At 39.0% G+C, this 12,324-nt stretch overlaps 2 protein-coding genes across 9 annotated transcripts in view; one reads left to right on the forward strand and one right to left on the reverse strand.

Annotated features, from left to right (window-relative positions):
- Positions 1 to 12,324, forward strand: part of PPM1L (protein phosphatase, Mg2+/Mn2+ dependent 1L) — a 52,423-nt gene that overhangs the window by 29,391 nt on the left and 10,708 nt on the right. Inside the window, exons 1-2 of one of the 2 annotated variants that reach the window (XM_073359519.1) lie at positions 7,557 to 7,618; positions 10,652 to 10,813. In XM_073359519.1, the coding sequence (XP_073215620.1) occupies positions 7,600 to 7,618; positions 10,652 to 10,813 (181 nt within the window). In that variant the 5' untranslated portion in view covers positions 7,557 to 7,599. Of the gene's footprint in view, positions 1 to 7,556; positions 7,619 to 10,651; positions 10,814 to 12,324 lie in introns of those variants that run through there. The other variant, XM_073359518.2, reaches the window with a different exon arrangement.
- The window catches only part of B3GALNT1 (beta-1,3-N-acetylgalactosaminyltransferase 1 (Globoside blood group)), a 36,928-nt gene continuing 26,218 nt past the window's right edge, over positions 1,615 to 12,324 (reverse strand). For 6 of the 7 annotated variants that reach the window (XR_012160745.2, XR_012160744.2, XM_073359516.2 and 3 more), the window contains 5 exons: positions 11,704 to 11,998; positions 10,695 to 10,782; positions 9,453 to 9,547; positions 7,000 to 7,083; positions 1,615 to 2,386 (listed from right to left, as the gene is read on the reverse strand). The gene's annotated coding sequence lies outside the window, so the exon portion shown is untranslated. Of the gene's footprint in view, positions 2,387 to 6,999; positions 7,084 to 9,336; positions 9,548 to 10,694; positions 10,783 to 11,703; positions 11,999 to 12,324 lie in introns of those variants that run through there. The other variant, XM_073359502.2, reaches the window with a different exon arrangement.

A 12,324-nucleotide genomic window follows, 5' to 3' on the forward strand; every position in this document is an offset into this window, starting at 1 on the left:
GCTATGATCATGTGAAAATTCAATTTGTGCCCTGACCGTCTGCCACCCCCTAATTCCCTGCAAAATAAATTAACATAGTGCTGCAAGGAATTTTTCTCACTTTGCTAGTTTGTGGCTGGGTTCCCTCTTGGGGTGATCTGACTAGCCTACAATTTTTAAATGCACTTGCTAGTAATTTCATCGAGGGATTTTGTTCCTTTTCACAGCCAAAACGGCTCTATTGTTCTTTTTATTTTACTGTGGCAAATTGCACTCAGTGGATATCATGACTTGCCAATTCTTTTCCCAGGTGCCTTTGCTCTGAAAAGTAAATTTCGGCACTTGGGTGGCTTCCCTTGCTCATTCTTCCTCCATTTCTTGAGAGTTTTATCCCATTTCTATTTAACCCTCATACCTGAGGAGGTATCTTATCCCCTTCTAACTTAAATAAGAAAAAACAGCCTCTCTTGTCAATTGTTTGGATATGTTCTTCATACTGTCTATTATTGCATTTATTATCACATTGTTTACTGCAACATTCTTTGAGTTACGTACTCTCAAGGAGTGAGAATCCTTCATTGCTGGTATCTTTTGAGAAGGGGAAATTACTTGCCTTATAATTCTCCTCTGAAGATATCATTATGCAAAATTCTCTCTCCCACCCACTTCCTCTCAGAGTTAGGGGATTAAAATAATGAGTTTGTGTGTCAGGTGTCTGTCTTTTGGACACTCATTTCTCCATTGCCCATTTTCTTTTCTGGGACCCCTTTTTCATTTAAGAGAGAAGGGGGAAATTGTTGCATTTTATATGTAATTAAAAGTATAGGGATCTGTTGCCTGCTGCTTTTGAAAGATCCTGGCTCGAATGTTCTGAGGCCTCTGAGGTTAGAGCAAGTTTTGTGGGGCAAATCCCTCAAACCAATCTACAAGTGCTGCAGAGGGTCAAAAACCTTGAACACCACAAAAGCTTCACACTTGGGGCAAAAAGAAAAGGAGTACTTGTGGCACCTTAGAGACTAACCAATTTATTTGAGCATGAGCTTTCGTGAGCTACAGCTCACTTCATCAGATGTTTACCGTGGAAACTGCAGCAGACTTTATATACACACAGAAATCATGAAACAATACCTCCTCCCACCCCACTGTCCTGCTGGTAATAGCTTATCTAAAGTGATCAACAGGTGGGCTATTTCCAGCACAAATCCAGGTTTTCTCACCCTCCACCCCCCCCACACAAATTCACCAGCAGGAGAGTGAATTTGTGTGGGGGGGTGGAGGGTGAGAAAACCTGGATTTGTGCTGGAAATGGCCCACCTGTTGATCACTTTAGATAAGCTATTACCAGCAGGACAGTGGGGTGGGAGGAGGTATTGTTTCATGATTTCTGTGTGTATATAAAGTCTGCTGCAGTTTCCACGGTAAACATCTGATGAAGTGAGCTGTAGCTCACGAAAGCTCATGCTCAAATAAATTGGTTAGTCTCTAAGGTGCCACAAGTACTCCTTTTCTTTTTGCGAATACAGACTAACACGGCTGTTCCTCTGACACTTGGGGCACAAGACCCATAAGTAAGAATGTTGCATGATGCTATCTTCAGAGGAGCAGAACTACAAACCAAATAATTTTCCATTCCTGTAGCGTATTGTAGATTTTATTTTTATTAATTTTTAAATAGCGATGTTGTTGGGTAGACAAAATAATTATGTAAAACCCAGTAGAGTCAGTGCATCCTTGACTTTTACCATTTGCAATGTTTAATTGTAAATTCTAATTGTAGAAATCTTATTCCATTTTTACAAAAATCTGTCTATGCAGCCGGTATACTACAGGGTTTCAATATCCTGGTGATTTCTTTTTAAACTGCTCAGCAGGGTATTATTCAGCTGGTTGTAACTAGGGTCTAATACAACATGTGTTTTCAATTTCAGACACTTTATGTTGGGAATTTTCCACTGTGCAGTTACAGTAAATCTGGATCCAACAGACAAGAGCACAATGTTTTCTACCTCTATACAAGGTTAAACAAATGAAATAAAAATAGATGGAAAAGAAAACAAAGTAAAATAAGTTTGCTTTCTCATGCAATGGCAGGGTGCATGGTGAGGTCAGGGATTCAGTGCTAACTCAGCCATCATTCAGGCACTGCAGTAAAGATTGAAACTACTGAACTTTCATAAATCAAATTGGACATTATATCCTTTCCTCAGTTCTTTCTCTCATGCTAACATAGCACATACATACCGCAAGACTATATTCATAGTTACATCCATAATTACAAATGCCAAACAAAAATTACATTTATGAAATATTTTTCTTTGTAAATGTGTTGATCTCCAGAGTGTCATCTGTAATATTTTTCAGGTTTCTGTACATCTGATGGTATTCGTTTTTACCTTCTTTACATAGTCTATGGGAAAAAATATGTGTTCTGTTAGCATCACTAGAAAAGGGGAAGGTTATTTGCTGAGCATCAAGATAAACTTGTTCACATGGGAGACAATGGATTCTGTTACAAATGTCAAACTAAGAAGGCAACAAAGGTTAAAAACTGAGGTTTTATGCTATCCACTCACCTTCCAATTACTATATCTTTTTAGAGTTACTCTAGAAACTCTGAAAGTAAAAATAGTTGTAAAAGTATGGCAAATGTACAGATAACAACAGCTGTTGTACTGTTTGTGAGTCCTGTTACATCTGGTTGCCATTTTGGATTTCACTCCTGAGATGCAATGAGTCTTTTTCAGCTTTATTTTCAGTTCAGACAGGTTATTCGACCTTTACCTTTGCTCCACCACATTTGGCTTGAAATCAAAGCTTTTAAAAAGGTAAAAGAATCTGTTTTGTTAGATCGTAGGAGCATATCCAAAAAGGCAGTCTGGATTCAGCAGATTTCACAACTCTCTCGATCCTTGGAGTCTGACAGCACTTTACTTACTTCTTGTACCTCTGTCACAGGAAACGTAGTAAATGAGGGCACATGAGGGCACGCTTAATTTTCTTATTCAGAAGGAGCTTTGTGCAGTTGAAAATACTAATAAACTGTTGTGCAGGCAGATAATTCAGTGACCTCAAAGTTGTTGTACGTTGTGTTTTAGTTTGAGTGAACAACTACGCTGTGCCAAAATAGTTCGCATCCTTCATTTGAAACTGCAGACTAACAGGCTTGCTACCCAGAGTCCTGAAAGGTCTCTGTGTAGGGTTTTGGTCTGTTTATGCTACAATTGTCTGTATTCTTGCTGTCCATTGCTTAAATATTGATTTTAGTCATCTTGTGCATATTTCAAAAGACGTGCAGTAGTGAGCTGCTTATTTTTAGTATTGCCTTTTTTACTTTTTATAGAACTTAAAACTTACAAAGTAAGGTCTGTATTCTGTCTTCGACCTTTTGGTCGAACAACTCAAATCTTATCCTCTCCTATATAAGGACTAGCTCCAGCTGGCAAATCCGTGTTATCTTAAGCAGTAATAATAATAATAGTCATATTTAACAGGAACACTTATCCATAGATCTCAGATAACTTCACAAATATGGGTAAGGATCATCATCCCTAATTTACAAATAGAGGTAAATAAGTCGTTAAGATTGTATACATACTAGGCTTTTAAAAAAAAAATAAAGTTGTTGTTACTGGTGTATCTCCATTGGTGGTAAATAATGATGGAAATGCTAGTACAGACAGTGCTCTAAGAAGGTGCTTGTGTTTAAATCACAGAGTCCTCTAAATCTGCTTAGATCAGATCAATTCAAAACAGTAACTCTAGTAGCCACTGGTGCCTTGTCTGTGTTAGGTTTCAGAGTGGTAGCTGTGTTAGTCTGTATCAGCAAAAACATCGAGGAGTCCTTGTGGCACCTTAGAGACTAACAAATTTATTTGATGCATCTGATGAAGTGGGTTCTAGCCCATGAAAGCTTATGCCCAAATAAATTTATTAGTCTCTAAGGTGCCACAAGGACTCCTCGTTTTTGTCTCTGTTAGTGCTCTCAGCATTGCTACCACCAATGCAGCTGCACTGGTGGGAAATTTTTCATACCTGGTACAGACAAGATCAGAGAAGTTGAAGTTGTGCAATGAGCATGTGGCAGAGTTGCTAGCAGAATCCAGGTTGCATGGTGCTCAATCCCATAGGTTACGACTGGCCCTTTCAATGTAACTCCATTTTAAATAAACTCAGTGCCTTCAGTACAATTTTGTTTGACCTTTAGTTAAAGAATGTTTCTGCCAAGCAAATGATTTTTGTTGGCTCCTTGTGTTTTTGCATAAAAGAGGCTTCTCTATATATATTGTAATTAGGTGAACACTCAAAATGTTATTAAAGCTAATGTTAAAAAATCATATAATACATAGTTTGAGAAAAGAATGTCTGTACATTTGGGTATAGTGCTTAGATTATCCAAATCCAAAGTTTGTTTTTAAAGTCATATGATACATAGAGTACAGTAATCAACAACAACCCAAATTTAGGTGAATAGATTTAACAATACAGTTTAGGTATTAGAATCCGAATACTTGGGTACATCACTCATGAAAAGTTGTATAGAGATTTGCTTGTGGAAAGCAAAATATAGCAATGAGTGGAGTTTGTCCCTCAGTAATTGAGAATTAGGTAGGTTGTCCATTTAGAAAATACAATCCATGTGGAAAGTATTTCAGTTACTTTCCTGACTGTGCTTCTCATCATACTAAAATTAAAATTTTTTCTTAGCAACAAACTGGAAGCTGTTCCCACTTACTTTTATAAACTTTCAGTCAGCTGCAAAAAAAATTATATAACCAACTGTATAATGAAAAATATTTCCTGGTTGAAGCTGTGTAAAGCAGACCCTTATTTGAAAAGTCATCCTTAAGAACCAGCACACTGCATCTAAACAGAATATTTTATTTATACCAATCATGACATTATCAAGTATGAACATAGGGATTGCACTGAAACGCTGTAATTCTGGATATGGACAACCATGCAGCAAGTCACTGACATTATAAGGATTTAGATTTAAGACCCCCAGAACATAGGCTCAAATCCTAATTCATCTCTTCAGGAGCCCAGGCACAGAGGCCTGAAGTCACTGCTAATAGTTAGATGTATAGGACTTCTAGCTTGATGAATTCTCTGAATCTTTGGTTTAAAATCTTTTGTTTAAAAAGATGCAAGTTGGGGAGATCCTGCCTTGAAAGCACTCCATGCGGTCCTGAGAGGCCAAGATATGAGCCCTTGGTGAAGCAGGCTTGTGAGCATTGCTAAATCTATGATCTCAGATTCCCACTAGACCAACATCTGTAGGACGTGCCATCAGGAACCTCTTGCAGAACTCCATCTGTATATAACCCACCTACTGACTCCATGCATCTCCCATGGTCCCCTCCCTGGCACTGGCAGCATGGCTAGATCATCCTGTTGCCCTCTGCTCACAAGAAGCTGCTTCCCTGCTACTAACTGGCCACATATGACTGCTTGTCAGTGCAGCAGTAACATATGGTCTTTAAGTTGTGGTTTCTCCACAGCTGTGTAGAGTAGCTGTTCCCCTCCACCTCCTCCTTTTGGCTGCATAGTGGTTCTGCATCATTAGTTATCTACCTTTTATAGTCCTAGAAGCTACAGGCAAATTCCATAATTACAGGTGTGCTTCTCCTATGTGCAGCCCTCCTGTTTTGCCTACCCCATTTCTGTGAGGGTTTGGTTTATCTATTTTCCTGTGATCCATATAAGGATGGGCATATAAGTACTGTAGAAGTGGTTTGTGTTTTCTGAGATCCATTTTTATCGAGATCCCTTTATGCACCGTACTCCTTCTAATGTAGATAAATAAATACATGTCGGAAAAGTTATGAAAGATTTTGGATACTGCCCATCACTGTCTTTTCCCAGCTAACGCTATTTTTCCTTGTTAGTCTCAATTATGCGAGATGGTAAAAACCTCACTCTCTTATGAATAATCAGATATAAATTAGCTAACAGAGGTGAAAATTCACCTTGTACTTTTTTGACCTAGGTAAAAAGAAAAGAAAGCAACCATGGAATTTAAATTTTATTTACTGTTAAATGATACTGGAGTATGGGTTATGTTGATGTGAAACTAAATTAATTTCAGCAGTACTCCATAGTCTAAGCTGAATGTCAGGAACATTCTTTGGAAGTATGTAAATGAACATTAAAAAAGGCTTGTTTGCTTGCTTTGTCCTTTAAAACATTCATTAAATTGTGATAGCAAGTCTAAAGTCTCCTAAAGCAGGGCAATATTTTTTAAAAGCTAGAGTTCAAATGTATATAATCATCAATATATTGTAGTAATGGAAAAGAATTAAAAACAGAAGGTGTTTTCTTTGTTGGTTTTAGTTTTGTGCAGCTTTCTACTCTGTATCAATTAAATATTGGAAATGAATAACATTTCTTTTGTTAAAAAGATGATGGAACTGGGATGACACATCAGTATTGACCACTGTCACCTATGTGAGTGGATGAGGAATATTAAGAGCCCTCAGCCTGATGATGAATGTGTTTAGCCATGCCTTCCTGTATTTCATTTTTGCATCTCTGGGTTCCCTGCTGGCAATTTACATTGTTGGCATTTGTTTTGATGGGCATTCTAGCCAAATAATCATACTCTCCAGCAATTTATGAAGCACGAATTGTGGAAGGCTTGACGTGTCACAGCTTTTGCTGCCATGTCCACTGGATATTTTGCTTGCTGATTTTCAGTTAACAGTACAATAGGGCCCTTCATCAAGAATTAAAGCAAACCTCAAGAACATGCTTCTCTCTCTCTCTCAGAAAAGCTGGTTTGTTTACTGATGTTTTAATGTCTATCTGCTATTTTTTCATTGTTAGTTTTTGATGGAGTAATTTTATTTATATTGATAAATCATTGTACTAAAAATAATCCGGTCTTCTGATGTGTTTATAAATGTCATAGGCCTCTGAAACAGGTAAATACTATTCAGTAATTCAAGGAAATTCTCTTTACACAGAGCAGTTTGTTTGGAAGTATTCTGTAAAATATATCTTGCCTGAAACAGAACTTACTAGTTCATGAGTATTTGTCATATTGTCCAGAGACGAAAACACAGTAGGTGTCTAGAAGAGAGGCATATGTCCTTGCCAGCTATACTGAAATAGGGCAGAAAGGAAAACAGGGAAGGGATTACCAACAATTGTCATGCAGAGAAGTATGTTTTGTAGTTAGGATTACTTACAAGGTATCAGTTTGTTTTTTTTGTTTTTTTCCTGACCTCCAACTTCAAGGGACTAAGGAATTCAGGGTGAAGGGACAGAAATGCAGGAACAGAAACAACTGATACACCTCCAAAATGTTTACTGTCATTGTTCCCTCTGATACCCCACAATAACATTCCTATATTATTTATTTGTAACAATTCCTAGTTCTTTGTTTTCAATGACAGCATGAAAGTTACAGTATGTTTACATAGGGGGGTTAATGGTAAATAATACCAATAGCATGCAGGTGAGGCACCTGTCCCACTTTCAGTTTGCAGTGTGTAAACACACGATGGCAGTTTGCTGTGAACTGAGAGGGATGAGTTAATTCTCAGGGATGTCCTGTGGTCCTTTGCTTTGCGGCTGAACAGAGTGCATCATGGGATTGTTTTTGCTGTAAATTGTGGGATGCAAAGGGGGAAGCCAGGTAGGTTCAAACTTTAAAAAAAAAAACATGTTTCTGCTGTTTCCATCCCATGCTTCCTTTTGTGTAGGCTAGCACCATTTTTGAATTGCTGTGTGCCAGCATGTACCCAGAAATGCACTGCACTGCCATGGTGACAAGTGCGAATATGTAGTGGCTCTTTCACTGGATTACAGCATTCAAAACTGAACGCATTTGGCACTAGACCTTGCCCGCTGCACCACTGAACAGATAGTGCAGGGGAATATGCAGCAGCAGCAGCAGGAAAAACCCTACAAAGCTCTTGCAGCAGGATGAGGATACCGAGCTGTTGGAACTAAAGGACCGGTTCCTGACTCAGCTACACAGTGCTCAGTACTGTATCTAGGCCCAGCAAACCAGCATGGATAGGTGGGAAAGGATCGTTTTGCAGACCTGGGGTGACCAGCAGTCATGAGAGCAATTTCAGCAGGGGAAGGGCCATTTTTTAAAAGATTTGTGCAGAACTAGCCCTGGAGCTGCAGCTGTAGTGGAGATAAGGTACTCTTTAGCTGGGTTGCAAAGCTGGGTAACCCTAAGCAGCTTGTTGCTGACTTTGCACACATGAGGTTCCCAAACTGCATAGAGGCAACTGATGGCACCCAGGTGCCTATCATTTCCCCCCCTCCGCTCCATAGGACTGCGACAGAGAATTTATAAATAGAAAGGGGAGTTTCTCCATCATTCTCCAAAGACTGGTGGCCCACGATGGGAGGCTTACAAACATAAATGTTGGGTGGTCTGGAAGGGTCCGCAATGTGAGAATCTTTTGGAACTCAGTTTTATTTAAATTAATGGAGAAAGGACTGTTTGCCCGAGTGCCCACTGTGGACATTAATGGTGTGGAGGATGGTCCAGTACTCTGGGAGACTCCACTTTTCCTCTGGTACCCTGATCAATGAAGTTATTCACAGGCTGCTTCGACAGAAGGAAGGAACATTTTAACTATCTCCTGAGTAGCAGCAGAATGGAGGTCGAGTGTTCTTTTGGCTGTTTGGAAGGCAGATGGTGCTGTTTATGGAATCATTTGGAAGCAACATAAAAAACCATCCCGACCATTATAGCTGCATTCTGTGCTCTCCCCAATATTTGTGAGACTAAAGGAGTAAGTCTTAACAATGGGTGTGAGGGTAGGGCACAGAGACTTGGTGATTTGAGCAGCCAGCAAGGTGCCCCATAGAGAACGCTCACACACTGCGGAATATTGTCTGGGATGCCTATTGTTCATATTTTGAGTCTCAAACATGCTAATCTGTGGAGGGGAGGATGGGGGTAGACTGTGAGCAGTACAGTATTGCTTATGGATGGTGGAAGTGGGACATTATATATTTTTGTAAAACTGTATGAATTATTTTAGCTTTATTTAAAGGATTTTATGTGACATGCAGTGATGAATCATAATGGACTAAAATGGATTATAAATGGTTTTTATTATGAAACAGTAACAAAGCCAGAAATAAGGTTAGAATTGAACTGATGGATAACTAACAATTGCTTTTTGTTTGAAAATACATTTACCAAAACCATCTGACTAAGCCACAAAAATCAAACCTTTAAATAAATTGTGCAAACCAAACTGAAAGTGCAACAGTGCAAAAATGGAGTACAATATTTACCTAGCTGACAGATAGGTTGTGGGGTTCATGACTGCAAACTGTTGTTCATTTTTATTTATTTTGCAGGCTCTCTTTTTATAAACTCAAATTCTTGTTTTATTTCTGTGATTCTGAAGTGTTTTGGAGCATTTATACCATCTTATCTAGGTGCAAGTGTAATCCATAAGCAATGAGCATTAATGTAATGAAAATTTTGAAGTTACCTTTTGTTACAAAACTTCATATAGATAACTCGTCTGGGCCTCCAGGTCACACAATGATTTGTTTGACTTTATATTTGGCTTTTGCCTTCCCCAAACTAATACAAGATACAATGTGTATATAAAACTTTATACATAAAATCAAGTTAATCAGATTCCAAACTGGAAAAATGGAAAACATGAAATAGTCGCTTGATTAAACTTGGCTTTTTTTCATTTTCATTTCTACTAAATGGACAAATGAGCCACAATACCTGCATATCCTTATTTATTTAGTACGACAACCAACAAACTATATTCTTCAAATCTCTTATTTACTAACAGTGACCTTAGCCACTTCGCTCTTGTCTTGTCGTAGAATATACAGTGCAACATATCCTCAAGTTCGCCCTTGCCAGTATCTTAAATCATACTTTATACCCTGATAGCTGGCCTGCAGAGGATGTACAACCTATTTACATCTAATGCTGAGGGTTGGCATGGCCAGATGTACATAAGCTCCCAATTTTGACAGCTGTTCTTTCTGTAAAGGAACACAGAAGGTTATACTTCGACCAGATTTATTTTATTAATGCATTTTTTAAAGTAGTAGCTGCCATTCAGTAAGGCTGTTACTAGGCTGTTGTGCCAAGAGAACTTTTCTCTCCTATTACTTTCCTTGACCAGCAGGAGAAGACAGCTATCAGGCCTAGACTGGGAACCGATTTCCCCCATCCCAACTTCTCTCTGCCTTTCTTAATTTGAAGCACATTCTCCTGCCAGTGAATTTTATTAAATCTGAGCAACAGACACCTTATTTTTTAACACCTATTTTACCCATCATCCCATGAGAGAGAAATACAAACTGTATCCTGGAAGAAGTTTCTGTTTCCAAGCAGGTTTATGCTATAGAGTCATTTTAAAAATGTCTAAACGACAAAGCAGATGAGAGACGCTGTGCTGTGGGAATGACCCTGTAATCCCAGCCTATCAGAGTTAAAATCTGATAGATTAAAAATATTGTTAGACAAAATGGACTGTCACATTTGATCAATGCCATTAAAAAGATTGTCATCAAAGTACTAGATGTTTCAGTCAGATACATGTGCGGCTGCTGTTCCCTATGACTGCTGAGTACAGATAACAACTGAAGAAACTGCAGTGTAACTAGTGGTGATGTTTATTTCATTGTCTTGCCTCTCTTTCTCCTGATTCTTTTTCAGGTACTACCTGTTTGATTGCATTGCTGTCAGATAAAGAACTTACAGTGGCCAATGTTGGTGATTCACGGGGAGTCCTGTGTGATAAGGATGGAAATGCTATCCCTTTGTCTCATGATCACAAACCCTATCAACTGAAGGAGAGAAAGAGGATTAAAAGAGCTGGTAAGATTTTAAACTTGTCAGTTCAAACAAGGCATTCTTTAATAATTTATTCTGTAGATAATACACAATTACTTTTTTCATATGTGATGTATGCTCCTGAAAGGTGCCAGGTTGACATCTTGGAGAATGAAGTTTCTATATGGTATAGAATATTTAGCACTTATATAGCATTTCTCAGACATAGATCTCAAAATTCACATGGGAATCAGAGGCAGAGACAGCAATTTGTTCAGGATTCCTTGGCAAGTCAGTGGAAAGCTGGCAATAGCTCCCAAGTCTCCTGACACCCCATTGAGTGTCCTATCCACTGCACCCAGTTGCTCACCTCCACAGAATAGTTTAATCAGTGGCAGCAGCAATGCAAGCTTCTCCATACAACACCAACAACCTTTGCTGCAAGAGACCACCTCTAGGAATGAGGGCAGTTGAATCTGCATGACCTATTTGAACCTCACTACCTCCACTGAAGCTACTATCAAGAATGCCAGCTGGAATTGTGGTTTCAGAACATAACACCTGTGTGATAATAACTTTAGTTCTGAACCACAGTCATGAAGGGTTTAGGAAGATGTTTCATATTTAGTGAGTGGTATATATTGTTTTAGGGTAGATATGTAGTTTGAGGCGAAGAATTTAGCAAGACTGAGGAACTGGACATGTGTATGAATAACAAGAATATCCAGTTACATTAGTTAATCATAGAATTGAATCATAGGACTGGAAGGGACCTCGATAGGTCTCCTAGTCCAGTCCCCTGCACTCCAGGCAGGACTAAGTATTCAATGCTAACAAAGAGTATTGGAATAGAGATAAAACCACATGCTTCAGAGTTTAAACCAATCTAACTATTAGGATTAGAATGAGATCTTCATAGGGTCAGATTATCTCACCTCTGCCTGTTGCAGGGTTTCTCCCAATCCCATGCTCTGGGTGTCCCTGAACCTCTCCAGCTCGAAGTTGTGACTGGACAACAGGGGATGGATCACTCAATAATTGCCCGATTCAGTTCATTCCCTCTGAAACATCTGGCACTGGCCACCGTCAGAAGACAGGATACTCGGCTTCATGGACCCAGTGTGGCTATTCTTGCGTTCTTCTCAAGCATCTGGTCCTGGCCACTGTCAGAGACATGATCCTGAACTAGATGGACCTTGGATCTGATCCAGTATGGCAATTCCTGTATTCCTGTGTAAATGAGCAGAAGTATCTAAATTGTTTGTGCATCAACAGTTCATTGTCCCGAGGAATCAAAAACTTGCAGATGCTCCTTATAGTTTTTCAGTCTCTTGAGTATTCACAAAGATACAGTAGACATGCTTGTTTTAAACCATTATAACTGCTCATCCCTCACCTGAGGAGACTAGATAAACAAATTGCAGAAAAGAAATTTGGTGGTAGAAAAGTGCCTTCCCCATCCTTGTCATCCACTCCTCTTACATCTGTCTTGGGATATCATGATCATTCTATATGACAGAGGCATCTTCCCAGGGGTGTTTTTTATAACAAGGGAT

This window comes from Lepidochelys kempii, chromosome 9, assembly GCF_965140285.1.
Source record: "Lepidochelys kempii isolate rLepKem1 chromosome 9, rLepKem1.hap1, whole genome shotgun sequence".
Taxonomy (NCBI): Eukaryota; Metazoa; Chordata; order Testudines; family Cheloniidae; genus Lepidochelys; species Lepidochelys kempii.